We start from the raw sequence: 14,907 nt of genomic DNA, 5'->3' as shown, positions 1-14,907 counted from the left end.
AAGCCTTACCTTGCAATCCTCATACTAATTTATAGAGTTTATCACTGACCTTACAGCAAAATTATTGTACTCCAAGTGTCTTATTTTCCTCTTAAAAAATAAGTTCAATTTATTAAAAAAATATGCTCATAAAATAAATATAATGATTTGGGTTTAATAAGCAATTACTGTACATTTTCCACATGCCAGGAGCTGAGCTAGGAATTAGAGGTGGGAGGAGATATACGAAGGCATGGTTTCCATCCTTGAGGGTATTGTTTTTAACGTGGGGGACACAGATATGAGAACGTCTTACTATAATACATGTTACATGACATATTTAACATTACCGTATAGTTATAGGCAAGAGGCCATGAGAACGGTGTGAGAATTAATTTATGTTTTCCTTGAGATAGACGGGAAAAGATGCAGAGATGCCGAACTCTGGCTTACTCCCTTCCATATCACAATATACTTGTCCTTTCTCTCATCTTATTCTTAAATTCATAAGAAATTTATTTTATCAATCCTTGAAGAGATATTAATTATTAGCACTATCTTATTATGCTTTCTCTCATAGGAGTATTTCAATTGAAAAAGAGTTTCTGGGCACCCAGATAAAAGCCACACGCAAAAGAAATTTGTCTTTAATATTTTAATTTTAGGCAATAGCAGAAGGAATCTTGGGTTTTAAGATGCCATGGAACTTGTAAAAAAAATATAGGGCCCTGCTCTAATATTTTAAGAGCGCCATCTGTGCTGCCACTAAAATAATGGAGGACCACTCTAAGAATTTGACTTCCAACTCTCTCTCCCGTCCCCCAGAATCCTCCCACTGTTGACATATTTTTAGGAGTATATTACCATCATTTCTTACATGCAAAGAGGAGCTTAACATTGACTTGGGCTTTCCTATGAAAACAGTAATTCAAAGGGTAAATGGTATAACTTAAAGAGCTTTCTTTTCTATACATTCCTGGTCAGAAAAACAAGTTTCTTTTTAATGTCTCTGTCTCTAAATTTGAATATTTTGATCCAAGCTGGTGCACAGAAAGGTAATTCACAATTAATTGTGACCTCAAATCACTCCTTCTTCCCTAGCCATATAAATTTTACTAACCTTTGGTAATGGATATTTTTATGCTTTGGGAATTTATGACAAACTAAATCAATATTGTGAGTCGCCTCTCTCTTCTCCATTCTCTTCCTACTCTCAATCCCGCCTCTTCTCTGCCAAGTGGAGGCTTGGGTGAAGCACCAACCTAATCAAACTCAGTGCTGTACATTTACCTTTTACCTAGACTGCATCTCCAGAATGAGAAGGACGTATTGTGGTATGCATACCCTTACTTGAGTTTTATACATTTAGGTTTTAGATGGAAATAAATAGTATGTATTATTTGCAAAGAAAAATGTAAGATAAATAAAAAGTAAATTAAGAAGAAGTTTGTAATATTAATGGAGGAGTTAAATGAGAAAATAATTCCAAAAGTGAGTGCTGTGAATTCATTTCAATTTGGTGAATCGACCTGATAGTTCATCTTGTAGACAGATGAAGACAAGGAGATAGACACACATCCATTAACTGAAAGGTGACTTTGAAGTACCACTGGCAGTCACTGTGTATAACGAAGGCACGGCTTAGAAGACGCCATGACACTTCAAAGGGACCTTAGAAATCATTTAGCTCAACTATTTCCTTTAAAAAAGAGCTTGTTTACCTTGTGCAGTGTTTTAGGCGACAGAGCTGGGGAAAAACTCGGGTCTTTTGTTTCCCCATCCCATGTGCGTTTCATTGCCCTCTCTTGTTTCCCTGAAAACTCTGATGACCTTGCAACGATACCCTCCATGTTGTGTGTCCACCTTTTGATTTTTCTCAACAGCTTTTGCAGATTCCACCACTGTTTTCCGCTGCCTCTTAGATTCCTGTATCCCAAAGCCCTTGTTTAACAGGCTGGCCTACCTTCTGCTCTCATTCCAACTTGCTTCACATTTGTGAAGAAGAAAATTAAAGCTGACCTGGAGGTAGAGTTTATACCTTCTTGGAGGCATTTTCTCTAAACCTTCCCACTTGTGCTTCACATACTCTTGTCACCAGCACCTGCCTGAATGTTACCCTGTTGATTCCTCCCTGCAAAGCTGAAGCCAGTGCTCTCAGGGTTACTGATTGGCCACAGTCTGGGAGCCCAACATTGGTGATCTTATCTTGCGATTTATGGATAATAACTGATACAACTAGCTCTGAAAACTCATTAACTTTTTTTTTTTTAAACTTTGGACTTCCTTTTATGGGTGACTGGGAATTCCAGGTAAATTAAGTTTTCCTTTGGAATGCTTTATGGGAGAAGGCAGAAATGAAGCAGAAATGCTTTATTGAACAACACTTTTATTGCGGGAGCAAGCCCATGATGGAGAGATGCCTTGTTTCTGCGAAATCGTGAAAATCCCACCAAAGAGGCAGCATATTGAAAGTACAATCATAAAATAAGCAACGTTTTATAGCCTTCTGGTTTTTTATATTACTTGTAGAATTTAAACACATGTTATCAGCAAATACTCTTCTCAGTATTAAAACAGTCGTTCTCAAACTTTAGTGTGTCTGACAATCATCAGGAATTTCCATTTTAACAAGCACTTCCAGCCTGTAACTTTAATTAGAAATTCCTGTTAAAAAAAGCATTGGTATCTAGCTCAGCTTTTTAAACTAAAAGCCAATGTTTGTACTTGTTGTCCAAGAGGTCTAGATAATTTAAAGTAAAAAGATGTTAATGCAATAAGATTCTGCCAGTGTTTAATTAATATGAATCATTTTTAATGCCATAGACCAGGTTTCCAAATAGAATGCTAAAGTTAATGGGCAATATACTGAACCAAAAAACTACCAGGTCTTTTAACAAAATCATAAAAAAATGGTTTTAACCTCTAGTTTTATGTTTTCCACTTTCTTGTTTTCTCTGGAGCACACAGTGAGGGGAACACGAAACACCATCTCTATTAGGGCCCCTTAGCATCACTCAACCCTGGGGTCACAGATGGGATGGATACTCATGCCTGACCAGTTGCCACAGAAATACATTCAGTTAAGTCACTGCAAGAGAATTAGGAGCAGTGAATGGGTTAACATCACCTATCATTACTAAAGAAAAAATGCTAAGAGTACCTTTCAGACTTCATGTTTTATAATTATCAAAATGTGTCTTTTCATAGGCCTACCAACAAATCTTACAGATATGACTGTGTCCATCCATGGGTACCTCTCAATCCCTAATTTATTGCTGTAAGATTTGCTGATGGAACTTTCAATTAAATTTTCTTTCCTAAGTGGGAATCTAGAGGAACAAATTTCTTCTTGCTATTTCCAGAGTGAGATCCTGAATACTTGCTTTGACAAGGCAACCTTCAGCTTCTTATATCATTTATTTTTATATGCTTAGAAAGTATGTTTATAGAGAACAATTGTATAGATTCATCTATAAATGAGCCAAACTACAATCTTTACAGAGGGATCACATCCTGAAATGGCCCCTTGCCTTTTTACTTGTTTTTTTTAAAAGAAGAGCACAGCAAGCTGCCCCCTTTCAGGGATTCACTGAGCAAAGCAGAGAATAAAAGGCATAATTCATGGGCTTAAAATCAGTGATAGACCAAAACCAGAGTGGAAATGAGAGAAAACGGCACTGACAATTGACTGCAGGGAACGAGCTACATGGAGTAAGCCTGACATTCCGCATATTGGACCCCGGGAAAATGAGAGATAAAGAGTGACAAAATGTCACCATGGATTCCCCAGAGCCCTTTCTTTCATAGCTGCAAAACCCTTCCTGCTCTAAAGCAACCTGACACTTCTATTGAAATGAGAGGTTACCTCTGGGCAGCAAGGCTTCTCACTAGTTGGTCGTTTCCTTTATCATTAGTTCTGTGATCCAAATACTGCCATTGTCTTGTCCTAACAAAGCAGGAGGAACCTGCAAAGAGAGAGATCTGCTAATGTGGTGGGCAGGTGTGCCCTGGGCACCTGCGTTCAAAGCCACCCTGCCAAAGAACCGAGCCAGACTTCCGATGTAATTCGTGGAGAAAACTGCCATCTTAAAGTGCACATCTTCCTCCAAAATATTTTTCCTAGACATCAAGTTAGGGAAGGAAGGTCCCTGATCAGTCACGTGGCTCATTTTTCTTAAACATAACAGAAAATCAACCCAAGTTATTTCAGAAAAAGCTGCCAAACGCAATTCCACAAATTTCTCAGTAACGCTGTAAACATGAACTCATCCACAGGAAAGTCCTTATTCCTAACCCAGGCCTATCATGCTATAGTTCTACCTCGTTCGTTACTGTTTAGTAAAAACAGAGAACCCCTAGTCATTGCAGATCACTTATCAATTGAAGTTTAACATGTGAATGGCTTGAAAAAATTAAATACCTCTTACCCACTTAGGTATTTTTTAATGAACTGTCCGTCATTATATTACTTTTATAAACACACATTGGTCCATTCTGTTCTTAGTCACTTCCAGTGAGAGTTATAAGATGTAATGCTTTCCCTTATGAGAGTAAATCCTTTCGAAGTGCAGCTGATCTTTACCCAACAGAGAGGTGTTGCTGGTGGCAGCTCTATTATAAATATTTAACGATGTCACCGGTTGCCAAAAATGATCATTATGTTTATGGCAAAGAGTGCATATATTACGGATTGAATTGTGTCTCCCCCATAAAGATACTTTGAACTCAAAATCCCCAGCACCTCAGAATATGACCTTATTTGGAAACAGGGTCTTTGCAGATGTGATTTGTTAAGATGAGCTCCTACTGGAGGAGAGACATCATAAGGACATGAACATTTGAAGACCTGGAAACACAGGAAGCACGTCCTGTGGTGATGGAGTAGATATTGGAATTGTGCAGGCATAAACCAAGGAGCATCAGAGATTAAGATACCACTAGAAGCTAGGAAGAGGAAAGGCAGGATTCTACTGTGAGTCTCGGAGGGAACATGGAACTGCCAACATCTTGATTCGAGACTTCTGCCTCCAGAAGTGTGAGATAATAAATTTCTGTTGTTTTAAGCCATGCACTTTGTGGTACTTTGCATGGTAGCCCTAGGAAACTAGTACAACATATGCCATGCATTTTGTGGTTAATTTTTGTTCAAATAAATGAGGATCCAGTCTGGAAAGGATGCTGACCACAAACTAAGATGTGTTGGGAGAAAGAGGCAAAGTCATAGGATGCAGAACAGATGTTCTTATATGTCTCTTAGTGTCTACTTGATCAAAAAAGCAAGGAGTAAAGAGTAAATTCTAGCCTGGGATTCTAGGACTGGCACTGCCTTTAGAACATTGTAGTATTTTCGTTACTCACTCAACTGTGTGGACCTTGGTTTCCTTGCTTATAAATGAGGCAATGAGACTGGACCAGCTCTTCCGTTCTAATAAGTAACATGTCTGTTCTTAATGCCTACACGTCAGTCGTCGTGTATTGATATTTGAAACCCGATCTTGTGTTCCTTGACCTTTGGTAGATTCTGAGAATTTAGATAATTAAATTAATTTTAATATTAGCCTAAGAAAGCTAATTTAAAATGAAAGGAATATTTTATGCATTCCTAATAGATGTATTCACAATTTATCGAAGATTTTATTGTTCATGATGGTTTCCCTTTAGCAATGCCAAGAAATGTGGATTTGTGATTGTATCCACTCTTGTACCTATGCATATAATCCTCAAATCTTTTCTTTAGTCCTAACCTTCCCCCAAAATATAAAATAAACAGTGGCATCTCCACCTTAATGTCCTTTGTCAGCATGTCCCAAATTGAATTCTTTATTATTTTTCTAATAGCACCAACATCTCAGCAGCCAGGCTAGAAATCTTAGTCATGCTCCCACCCCAGCAGCAGGCCTCCAGCTCTGTTTCCCCTCAACATTCCCTGTCCCCCTGGGACTCGTACTGTCCCCTCCTTTCCATTCAGAACCCATAGAATGTACAACACAAAGAGTGAACATAATGTAACTATGGACTTTGGGTGATAGTGATGTGTCATTGTAGGTTCATCAGTTGTAACAAATGCATCACTCTGGTTGGGGATGTCGATAGTGGGGGAAGCTAAGAGTGTGTGGCGACAGGGGTTTAAGGGAAATTTCTGTACCATCCCCTACAATTCGCTGTGAATCTTGCATTGCTCTAAAAAATAATAAAGTCTTAATAAAACAAAAATAACTGCCTACAGAATTTGTGTTATATCTATCCATATTTACCAGGACCATCCCTTCACCCTATCACTTAAATATGAATTTCTTATTTACAAATCTCTATTGCCTAGGCTAAAGCGTCCAACTCTCTAGCTAAAGAAAATGTTCTTCTCAAGCATAAAATGCCATGCAAATCACTCAAAGATAATTACCCCTAAGTACATTCTTTTACTTTTCCAGAGGCAATTCCAATATGTGTTAAACGATCCACAGGTTTTGTGATTCAAGAATATTTTTTTAAAACATATTTTTTAGGTATGTTAAATCATAATATTAATCACAAAGGGAAAATAATGGAGAAAGAACAGGAACTAACATTAGTTAGTAATAGAAGCCTTAAATCTCTTATCTCATTTAATCTTCAAAATCATTCAGTGAGTTTATCTTTACCTTGCAAAATAAAAAATGTGGAAGGGAGAGGGTCTCAGAAATAAATTCCTCATTCAGGCTTAGTCACCTTCAATCCCAGGTGTTCTTAACATCACACCACATTACCTCCCTGAAAGTAAGAAAAAAGCCACAGTTAGCCCTGATAGTAATGGTCAATAAGCATTGGTGAATTCATTGCATTCATTTTTGCTTTCAGTACTCAGAAGATGGTTAACTGCATCCATTCTTATTTTCTTCCTAGGATAGCGAAGTTCGGTTGGCTGATATAATCTCGCAATACTGAAAACTGTTTTGTAGTATGACCATCTAGTTGTGGAAACAAATTGGTTGTCAAAAACAATTAACTATATTAACTTAGCCTTAAACCTGGGCTATGGATATTGAATAAATTTTTACTGTTATCATAGTAAACTTTTTCTATGTTCTTTCCTTCTGGCAGACTATTTTGCTTAAAAAAATTTTTTTCCTAGAAAAGTCAACCTGGAATTAGTTTTTAAAGTGTGATCTTTGATCTTTTTATATTTGCATTACAATTTTAAAGTTCATGTATGAGTAAGGTTCTACTGAAGGGAAGACAGTTTGTGCTCATTTTAATACTAAAATGCATCATGATAATTTTCACTTATTACTCATAATTTTCTGATTTTGTCATCCCTAGTTTTAGTTTTGCATTAAGGAAATTTAAAGTTAACTCATGATTTCAAACTGCTCTCTGCTGACTAGTTTTTATTGGCTTTTTACAAATTAAACTAGCAAAATGCTATAGAACCCCAAGATAATAAAAATTGAGTCGACTAAATTCTATATTAAATTCAGAGTTTCTATTTACTTAAACCATGGAATACGATCTCCTGTACAATACTTACACTGAGAGTGCTAAACAAGGTAGCGTACAGATTGCTTTTGTATTTGTGTTCACTTAAAAAAAAGGGAAGGAGACCTGGAAGGCTTGTTTCCTTCCAGAAGTGCTTTTGTCTCGGGTTTCAGCTGATCTGTGTCTAAACAGGAGTCACATACCTCCATCTTGTGGCCCAGTCATAAAATTCCCATGCTCTATTTCTTTCGAGATGTTCTAGTTTTGTATGAAGTTTCAAATTTCCCAGTCTTTTAATTAATACCATAATCATTTGAAAATTTGTTTCTTAAGATTCATGTAATATTGAATGGTATTCCAATCATTAGTGGCCTTTAGAAAGTTAAGCATGGTCTCATCTGTTTCTAAAAGTCACTAATAGTCATGAAACACAAATCCATTCTCATGGCCAGTGAAAAGGCCAATTTCCCCTATTGCCCTAAAGAGAAAAAAAGAGTTGCTTTTGAATTGTTTGATTTTTTGTCTAATATCATTTCACAGTGATGTATGCACAGCCCTTTTCAAAATTCCATTTTAACAGCCTATGATTATTTAGTAAAGAACAAGATCAAAAGACTTAATTAAACTCAAGATATGTTATGTCTCTCTTTTTTTTTTTTTTTGTTATACGCGGGCCTCTCACTGTTGTGGCCTCTCCTGTTGCGGAGCACTGGCTCCGGACGCACAGGCTCTGCGGCCATGGCTCACGGGCCCAGCCGCTCCGCGGCACGTGGGATCTTCCCGGACCGGGGCACAAACCCGTGTCCCCTGCATCGGCAGGCAGACTCTCAACCAGTGCGCCACCAGGGAAGCCCGTTATGTTATCTCTTCTGCTTTCTCACAATTTACCAAATTCATTCCCTTGTAACAGAAGTATTTTTATTTTACATTACTTTGGCTAGTTTTCTTCCTTAAGAATCAATACTGATATTTATTTGACATGCATAAAATTGGGATTATGATAGCTTTTTTTCTAGTATCTTTAGAATACTAGTGAAATCTGCAAATATATCATTTGTCATTTATTATTTAACTCAATTTATAATGGACATTTTCTAGTCCTTAAACATCTTTCTCCATTTTACACTCCATAATCATTGCTCTCTGCTAACACCAGCTCTGCTCCCAAACCGTTCTGATCTCTTCAAAATGATAGCTCAGAGTCACATTTATTTTTTTTAAAATCTAATGAACCTTATCTTTGATCAGAACCTTTTATTTTATTTTATTAAATTCAACCATCTAATTAAAACAGCAATCTCCTCTTAATGTACATCTGCTTGAAATTAAGTGTTGGGGAGTTCACTAACAGTGTTTCTGATTACATGTTTTATATCATGGTTAAATTCTTAATGTTGCTATTGATGAAGATCTTCATATTGTTATAATGCTAGATTTTTACCCATCAAATCATTATTTTTATTTGACATTTATTTTGTATTTGATATGTCCCATCTGCGTCTCTTAGGATCATTTAAAATGATTTGGGATACATACTAAGTATGATTACTTAATTCTTCATCACTTATATTAAATGAACAATCTTGCCATCATCATTAACTTATTCTATATGTTAAATGCCGTAGGAATTATAACCTTGCCCTTTGTTGTTTTGGTTCATTCATTCTTTTGATTCATATGAAGCACTCTCTCTAGCTATTTATTGTCTGTTGTCCAGTAAAATTCCCACTTTGCAGACATGAGGGAAATAATATTCTTGATTAAAAGAACCAGGCATTATTTTACAGAATGGTACAATATCACTATAACCAAAAAGTAAATGTCCCTTCCCTTTTCAGAGGCGAGCTGCTGATAATTTAAGAAGACATCACCAATATCAAGTAAGTTATTCTTATATCTTGACACTTACATTAAAATAAAGCACAATCTCCTCTTTGGAACTGACTCAAGAGAAAAATCACATTCATGCACTGAATATCAATTCTCTTGTGTTCAAATGCCTCAGGAAGTTATGAGGAACCTGGTAAAGCGATACGTGGCTGCAATGATTAGAGATGCCAAAACTGAAGAAGGTCTGACTGAGGAGAACTTTAAGGTAACCACTTTCATCTTTGTCGCCAAAAGGCAGATTCTGCAGAGCGTGGAACCGGGTGCAGCACGTTTAACACCAGAGCTGGAAACTGGGCCACGTGTTCTGAGCAAGCCTGTCTGTCTTCTGATTTTTAAATTCAAGCCCTATTGATTTATATATTAAAAAAAAAGCGGTAAAATTTCTTTTCAAAATACATTGCTTTCAAACAGACAATCTGAAAGATCGAGGGGACTTATTTGGAGGCAGAGAAAATCCTAGTGCCTTGTGGCATTCTGATTGCTCATCCCAGCCACACTCTACTGAGTGAGCTTTACTTTTGGAAATGTCGGTCTGATTTCTAAACCTGAAACACTTAGTAACCAACGTTCTGAAAACAACAACAAAAACCTTCTTTGTGTTCGGCACGGCTTTGGTAAAAGAAAATTTAAGGTCTGAGCTTAATTGTAGCTTATAAAAGTAGTTTTTCTCCCTGAGTTGTTTTCGTTTTTTTCAATTCTATCACAGAAGAAAGGTAGAATACACGAAGTATATATTTGCTCAAATCATGTGTATAAAAAATGCCTTTGTTAGCCTGCATGAGTTGCTAGAGATTTTGGAAGACTAAAGTCAATAAGATCTCATAGGCAAAAACAAACAAATAAAAAACCCTACAGGAGAACTTTGACAAAGAAAAACAGCAGGCTTAACAGAGAATAAATAAAAGCAGCCAGTTAGGTAAGAAGAGAGATAAATTGCAAAACTTAAAGCACAGATTGAAAGTTGGCTAGGATCCAAAACGTTCTTTGCTGCCACACCTCTGAATTTTGGAGTTAAACGATTCCTGATGCTTTGGGAGATGCACTGGTGGCAGGAGGCCACCGCAAGGCAACCAGCAGGTTAGGACTGAGAATTCAGCTGCTCCAAAAGATAAAGGGATGAATCTAGGAAGTGCTGTGTGCTCTGAATCAATTCCCAGGATTTAGTGGCTGATTTTTTATCCCCAGAGGTTGGGATAAAATCAACTCCAAGGTAATAAACAATTGAAACTAACTGCCAACTCTTGGAAGGGTAGACTCCACTTTAATTATTTTGTTTTAGATATCCCCTTGGACAGCAAAATGTCCCTGAGAGAATGTAAGATGACTTGAAAGCAGGTGAATATTTTGCAGAGAAAGAATTTGAAACTGTAGTTCCAAAGAAACCCAACATACTCCACCAGAGTGATGGGAAAGAAAACTCTTCCTGTTTCTTTTTACATCAACCGTAGGAAGTCTCCTATTACTACAGAACTCAGATAGGGAAATTAGGAGATAACAAATAGACACAAGTGCCCCTGAGAGAACTGACAATTCTAAACAGAACCATAGCAGAGTGGACGCCTAGCTCTCAAAAATGAATGAAGATGTGTCAGATCCATATATGAAACGAGCAGATGATTCTTAACGTTTATTTGTTTAGGTCACAGACTAATTCTGTCGTTTTCCATTTCACTTAGGAACTGAAGCAAGACATTTCTAGCTTCCGCTTTGAAGTCCTGGGGTTACTAAGAGGAAGCAAACTCTCTACGGTCCAATCTGCTCAGGGCACGAAGGATTCTTCTAACTCCGCAGACTCGGATGAAAAGAGTGATAATGAAGGTAGTAGCAAGGACAAGAAAAAGAACTTTAGCCTCTTCGACTTAACCACCCTGATTCACCCACGATCAGCAGCGATCGCCTCCGAAAGACACACCATCAGCAACGGCTCCGCCCTGGTGGTGCAGGAGCCACCGAGGGAGAAGCAGAGAAAAGTGAATTTTGTGACCGATATCAAAAACTTCGGGTTATTTCATAGACGATCAAAACAACACGCTGCCGAGCAAAATGCAAACCAAATCTTCTCCGTTTCGGAAGAGGTGGCTCGTCAACAAGCTGAAGCACCACTAGAGACAAACATCCAACTGGAATCTCGAGGGTTAGTTTCCCGGGGTGACTTGAACATCCCAGGTCTCAGCGAACAGTGTATATTAGTAGATCATCGAGAAAGAAATACGGATTCCCTGGGTTTACAGGTTGGCAAGAGAGTGTGTTCATTCAAGTCGGAGAAGGTGGTGGTGGAGGACACGGTTCCAATCATACCAAAGGAGAAACACGCAAAGGAAGAGGACTGCAGTGTAGACTACGATGCAAACCTCACAGACATGGTCACCCATGAAGATTATGTGACCACAAGATTGTGATACTTGACAGAGGAAGCATTTCTCATCCATAACACACATCTTCCATAGTGCACTGGGTGGGGGATGTTTAAAGGTGAATGAGCCAATGCTAACATACACTTTATAGCATTTATCAACTGGGGCCTATTGACATGTCATGTTTAAATAAGGCAAAGGCTATCAAACACCCTTGTTTTGTAGCCCGCTTTTGCTTTCACAATTTGTTTTACAATTTGTTGTTGTTGCTGTTAATAAATAAATGCACCTTGTATTCTTGTTAATAAATAAATGCACCTTGTATTCTTGTACTGTTGCAATAACTTACAGGAAATTTTTAGCTCTCTTTTTCAATTAAAACAAATGTGACTCAATATATGTGCTAGTTGACTCCTATAATAGATATTTTTATATGCAAAAAACAATGTAGCTGAAATAGTGCTTTTCACAATTTTTTAGGGTCTCTAGAGATGGTTACTCAGCAAGGACTTTTCACTTAGCCCTACAATTTGGCTTTAAAACACAAATATTATCCAATTTTTTTTTTTAAGAACATGTAAAACATTATCATACACAGTTTAAGCAAACAAGCCTCCTTCTCAGAGTCAAGCTCAGACTTTTAAAATGAAAGTCAGGTATAATTTCTAGAGTTTTAGGTTGCCCAGTTTTTCCTTTCAGTAAGTAAAGGAAATGTTTGTCTTAATAAATGTTGATGACTGATGATTTTTTTAATTAATTTATTCATTTTTATTTTTTTGGCTGTGTTGGGTCTTCGTTTCTGTGCAAGGGCTTTCTCTAGTTGCGGCAAGCGGGGGCCACTCTTCATCGCGGTGTGCGGGCCTCTCACTATTGCGGCCTCTCTTGTTGCGGAGCACAGGCTCCAGACGCGCAGGCTCAGTAGTTGCGGCTCACGGGCCCAGTTGCTCCGCGGCATGTGGGATCTTCCTGGACCAGGGCTCGAACCCGTGCTCCCTGCACTGGCAGGTAGATTCTCAACCACTGCGCCACCAGAGAAGCCCACTGATGATTTTTAATGGCATTTTGTCAGAAAATAATTTTTATTTTAATGTTTTTTTTCTGACCTTTTTCAGATTCACCTGCCAATCAGTATAAATATTAGGCTTTGTGAATAAGCGAATTTCAAAAATGTGGCAAAATTTCTAGAAAATAACAATAAATTGGAACAATTTAAGCACCTTAAACAAAGCGAGATGACTGCATGTTCATAACATCCAGATGAAAATGAATTCATTCTAATAATCTAAATCTAAGCAAAGTTAAATCCTATTTTCAATCAGTGCATTTTTGTAATTCAAGAGAAGTACAAAAACCTAGTAGTTTCTTCTTCTTTACCCCAGTGACTGGTATTTCTTTAGAATTAAAATCACCCAAAAATCATTATTAATTTTAACAGTAGGTATAGATATACGGTTTTCCCCATGGGGACAAATCTTCATTGCTTTTTTCTTCTATTGTTTATAAGGTAATTTACCTTATATTATACTCATTCACGGAAAAGGAAGTGTTTTCACCTAATATCAAAAAAGTGCTGGCAACTTCTTAAAATTTAAATTCTATAACTTGTATCTACTTAAGCCACCATGGAAATAGAAGTTTCCTCACCACATGCAATAGCATTTATTTCAAATCAACAGAAACATGCCGAGTTTGTTTCGTCAAAGATCACCTCCATGGGCTAGACAAACCATATATGATTTAGCACTGACCAAAAACTGCGTAGTATTAAAACCCCAGTTTCTGATTGCCGTACATCAAGAATAAGGACTAACAGCAATAGCAATGCCAGCCACTGTCTTATGTGCTATGCGTGTACTAACACACATGTACTGCTCATGACAACCCTCTGAAGTAGCTACTATTCTTATCCCCACTTCTTTGGATGAGGAAATCGAGGCAAGCACTGACTAAGCTGAGGTGCCCAGCTAGTGATGAAGCTATGATGAGTCCTTCAAGGCCATGCCCTTGACTGCTTTATTGTACTGCCTCTCAGAATGCAGACCAAGCAAAACAATGTGTACAATAGACGTTACTGTTGCCACTTCTGAAATGCTACAGTGTGAGAGAATGAGTTTGGTAAACTCCATAAATTTGTGTCCCTTCTTGTAAAGCAAAAGGAATATGCAAAATTAAAGAGGCAATGTATTTGACTCTTTAGACAATTACATTATAGAAGTTAGTAGATTTTTTTAATGGATTTGATATGGGATATCAGAATTCAACTTGAAATATTAGATTTTAGTTTTCAGGAAAGCCAGAGGCACTGACATGCTGCTCATTCCTAAATCTGGATTTTGTCCTAGGGATTTAGGAATGGGCCAGGGAGGTTTAGAGAAACACAGTAAGCTTAATGAATGTTCTGACTGCTTCAGGAACACCTTTATCTCAAATATGTTAGGACTCAGAATAAGCCCTGGGAGACAGTGATTTAAATACTCGAGTTGTTCTAAGTCAGACATATAGTAGTAGGGGAATTGTAGTCATACTCTCAGTACGTGCGGTATTTTCCAATGATTCCTTTTTTGCTGCCTCTGTTGTGTGTGTATGTTTTTCCCCCAACGGTAAACATCATATATATCACTATGATACATACTTTACAAGAAATTTAATTCCAAATTTCCTCTGTTCCTTCCAATAACACCACCAACAATAAAAGCAACCAAAAATTTTTTCCCAGTAGCTTATTTATATCAGGTTAGGGTGATGATGTTCTACAGGTAAACACGGTGATAGTAGAAGGATTTCTTCGGAGCAGGTTAACACCCTGCTTTTCAGTATTCCAGAAATGATGGTTTCTAACAATCCTCGGATGTCACTGACAGAGGTATTTATGAGTTTAAACAAAATATAGATATTACTTGTACTGGATATCCTAGAATTGGATATTATTCTAAATATGCAGTGATATTAGGTAGCGTTAATGAAGGGGAACAGCAGGGAAAGAATAAGAAAACATAAAACCACAGCAGAATTGCAAAGTAAAGGGATGATGTGTCTTTAAGTTTTTTAAGTGAATAATTTGAGGCTGCTTCTGATTTCTATTCATACTTCTCTATCAACAGAAATTCCTAAACACCAGAGAGAGATTTGACATCATGCTTCGGTTTGTGTAAATAATATATCTTGTGTTCATGCCCTTTTGACCTTCTTGTTGCTCACCTTTATTTATTTACTTATTTATTGCCAGGGTTGG

The 14,907-nt window shown here is 37.4% G+C and overlaps 1 protein-coding gene and 1 long non-coding RNA gene across 2 annotated transcripts in view; one reads left to right on the top strand and one right to left on the bottom strand.

Annotated features, from left to right (window-relative positions):
• TRPC4 (transient receptor potential cation channel subfamily C member 4) overlaps positions 1 to 11,984 on the top strand; it is a 160,772-nt gene extending 148,788 nt beyond the window's left edge. The window contains exons 9-11 of the mRNA XM_059996055.1: positions 9,270 to 9,311; positions 9,437 to 9,526; positions 10,998 to 11,984. Of these exons, the coding sequence (XP_059852038.1) occupies positions 9,270 to 9,311; positions 9,437 to 9,526; positions 10,998 to 11,720 (855 nt within the window). The 3' untranslated portion in view covers positions 11,721 to 11,984. The remainder of the gene's footprint in view (positions 1 to 9,269; positions 9,312 to 9,436; positions 9,527 to 10,997) is intronic.
• The window catches only part of LOC132413828 (uncharacterized), a 28,244-nt gene continuing 19,905 nt past the window's right edge, over positions 6,569 to 14,907 (bottom strand). Inside the window, exon 3 of the long non-coding RNA XR_009516817.1 lies at positions 6,569 to 6,726. This is a non-coding gene — a long non-coding RNA (uncharacterized lncRNA). The remainder of the gene's footprint in view (positions 6,727 to 14,907) is intronic.

This window comes from Delphinus delphis, chromosome 18, assembly GCF_949987515.2.
Source record: "Delphinus delphis chromosome 18, mDelDel1.2, whole genome shotgun sequence".
In the NCBI taxonomy this organism is placed as follows: Eukaryota; Metazoa; Chordata; class Mammalia; order Artiodactyla; family Delphinidae; genus Delphinus; species Delphinus delphis.
This window is presented reverse-complemented; position numbering and strand designations above follow the sequence as displayed.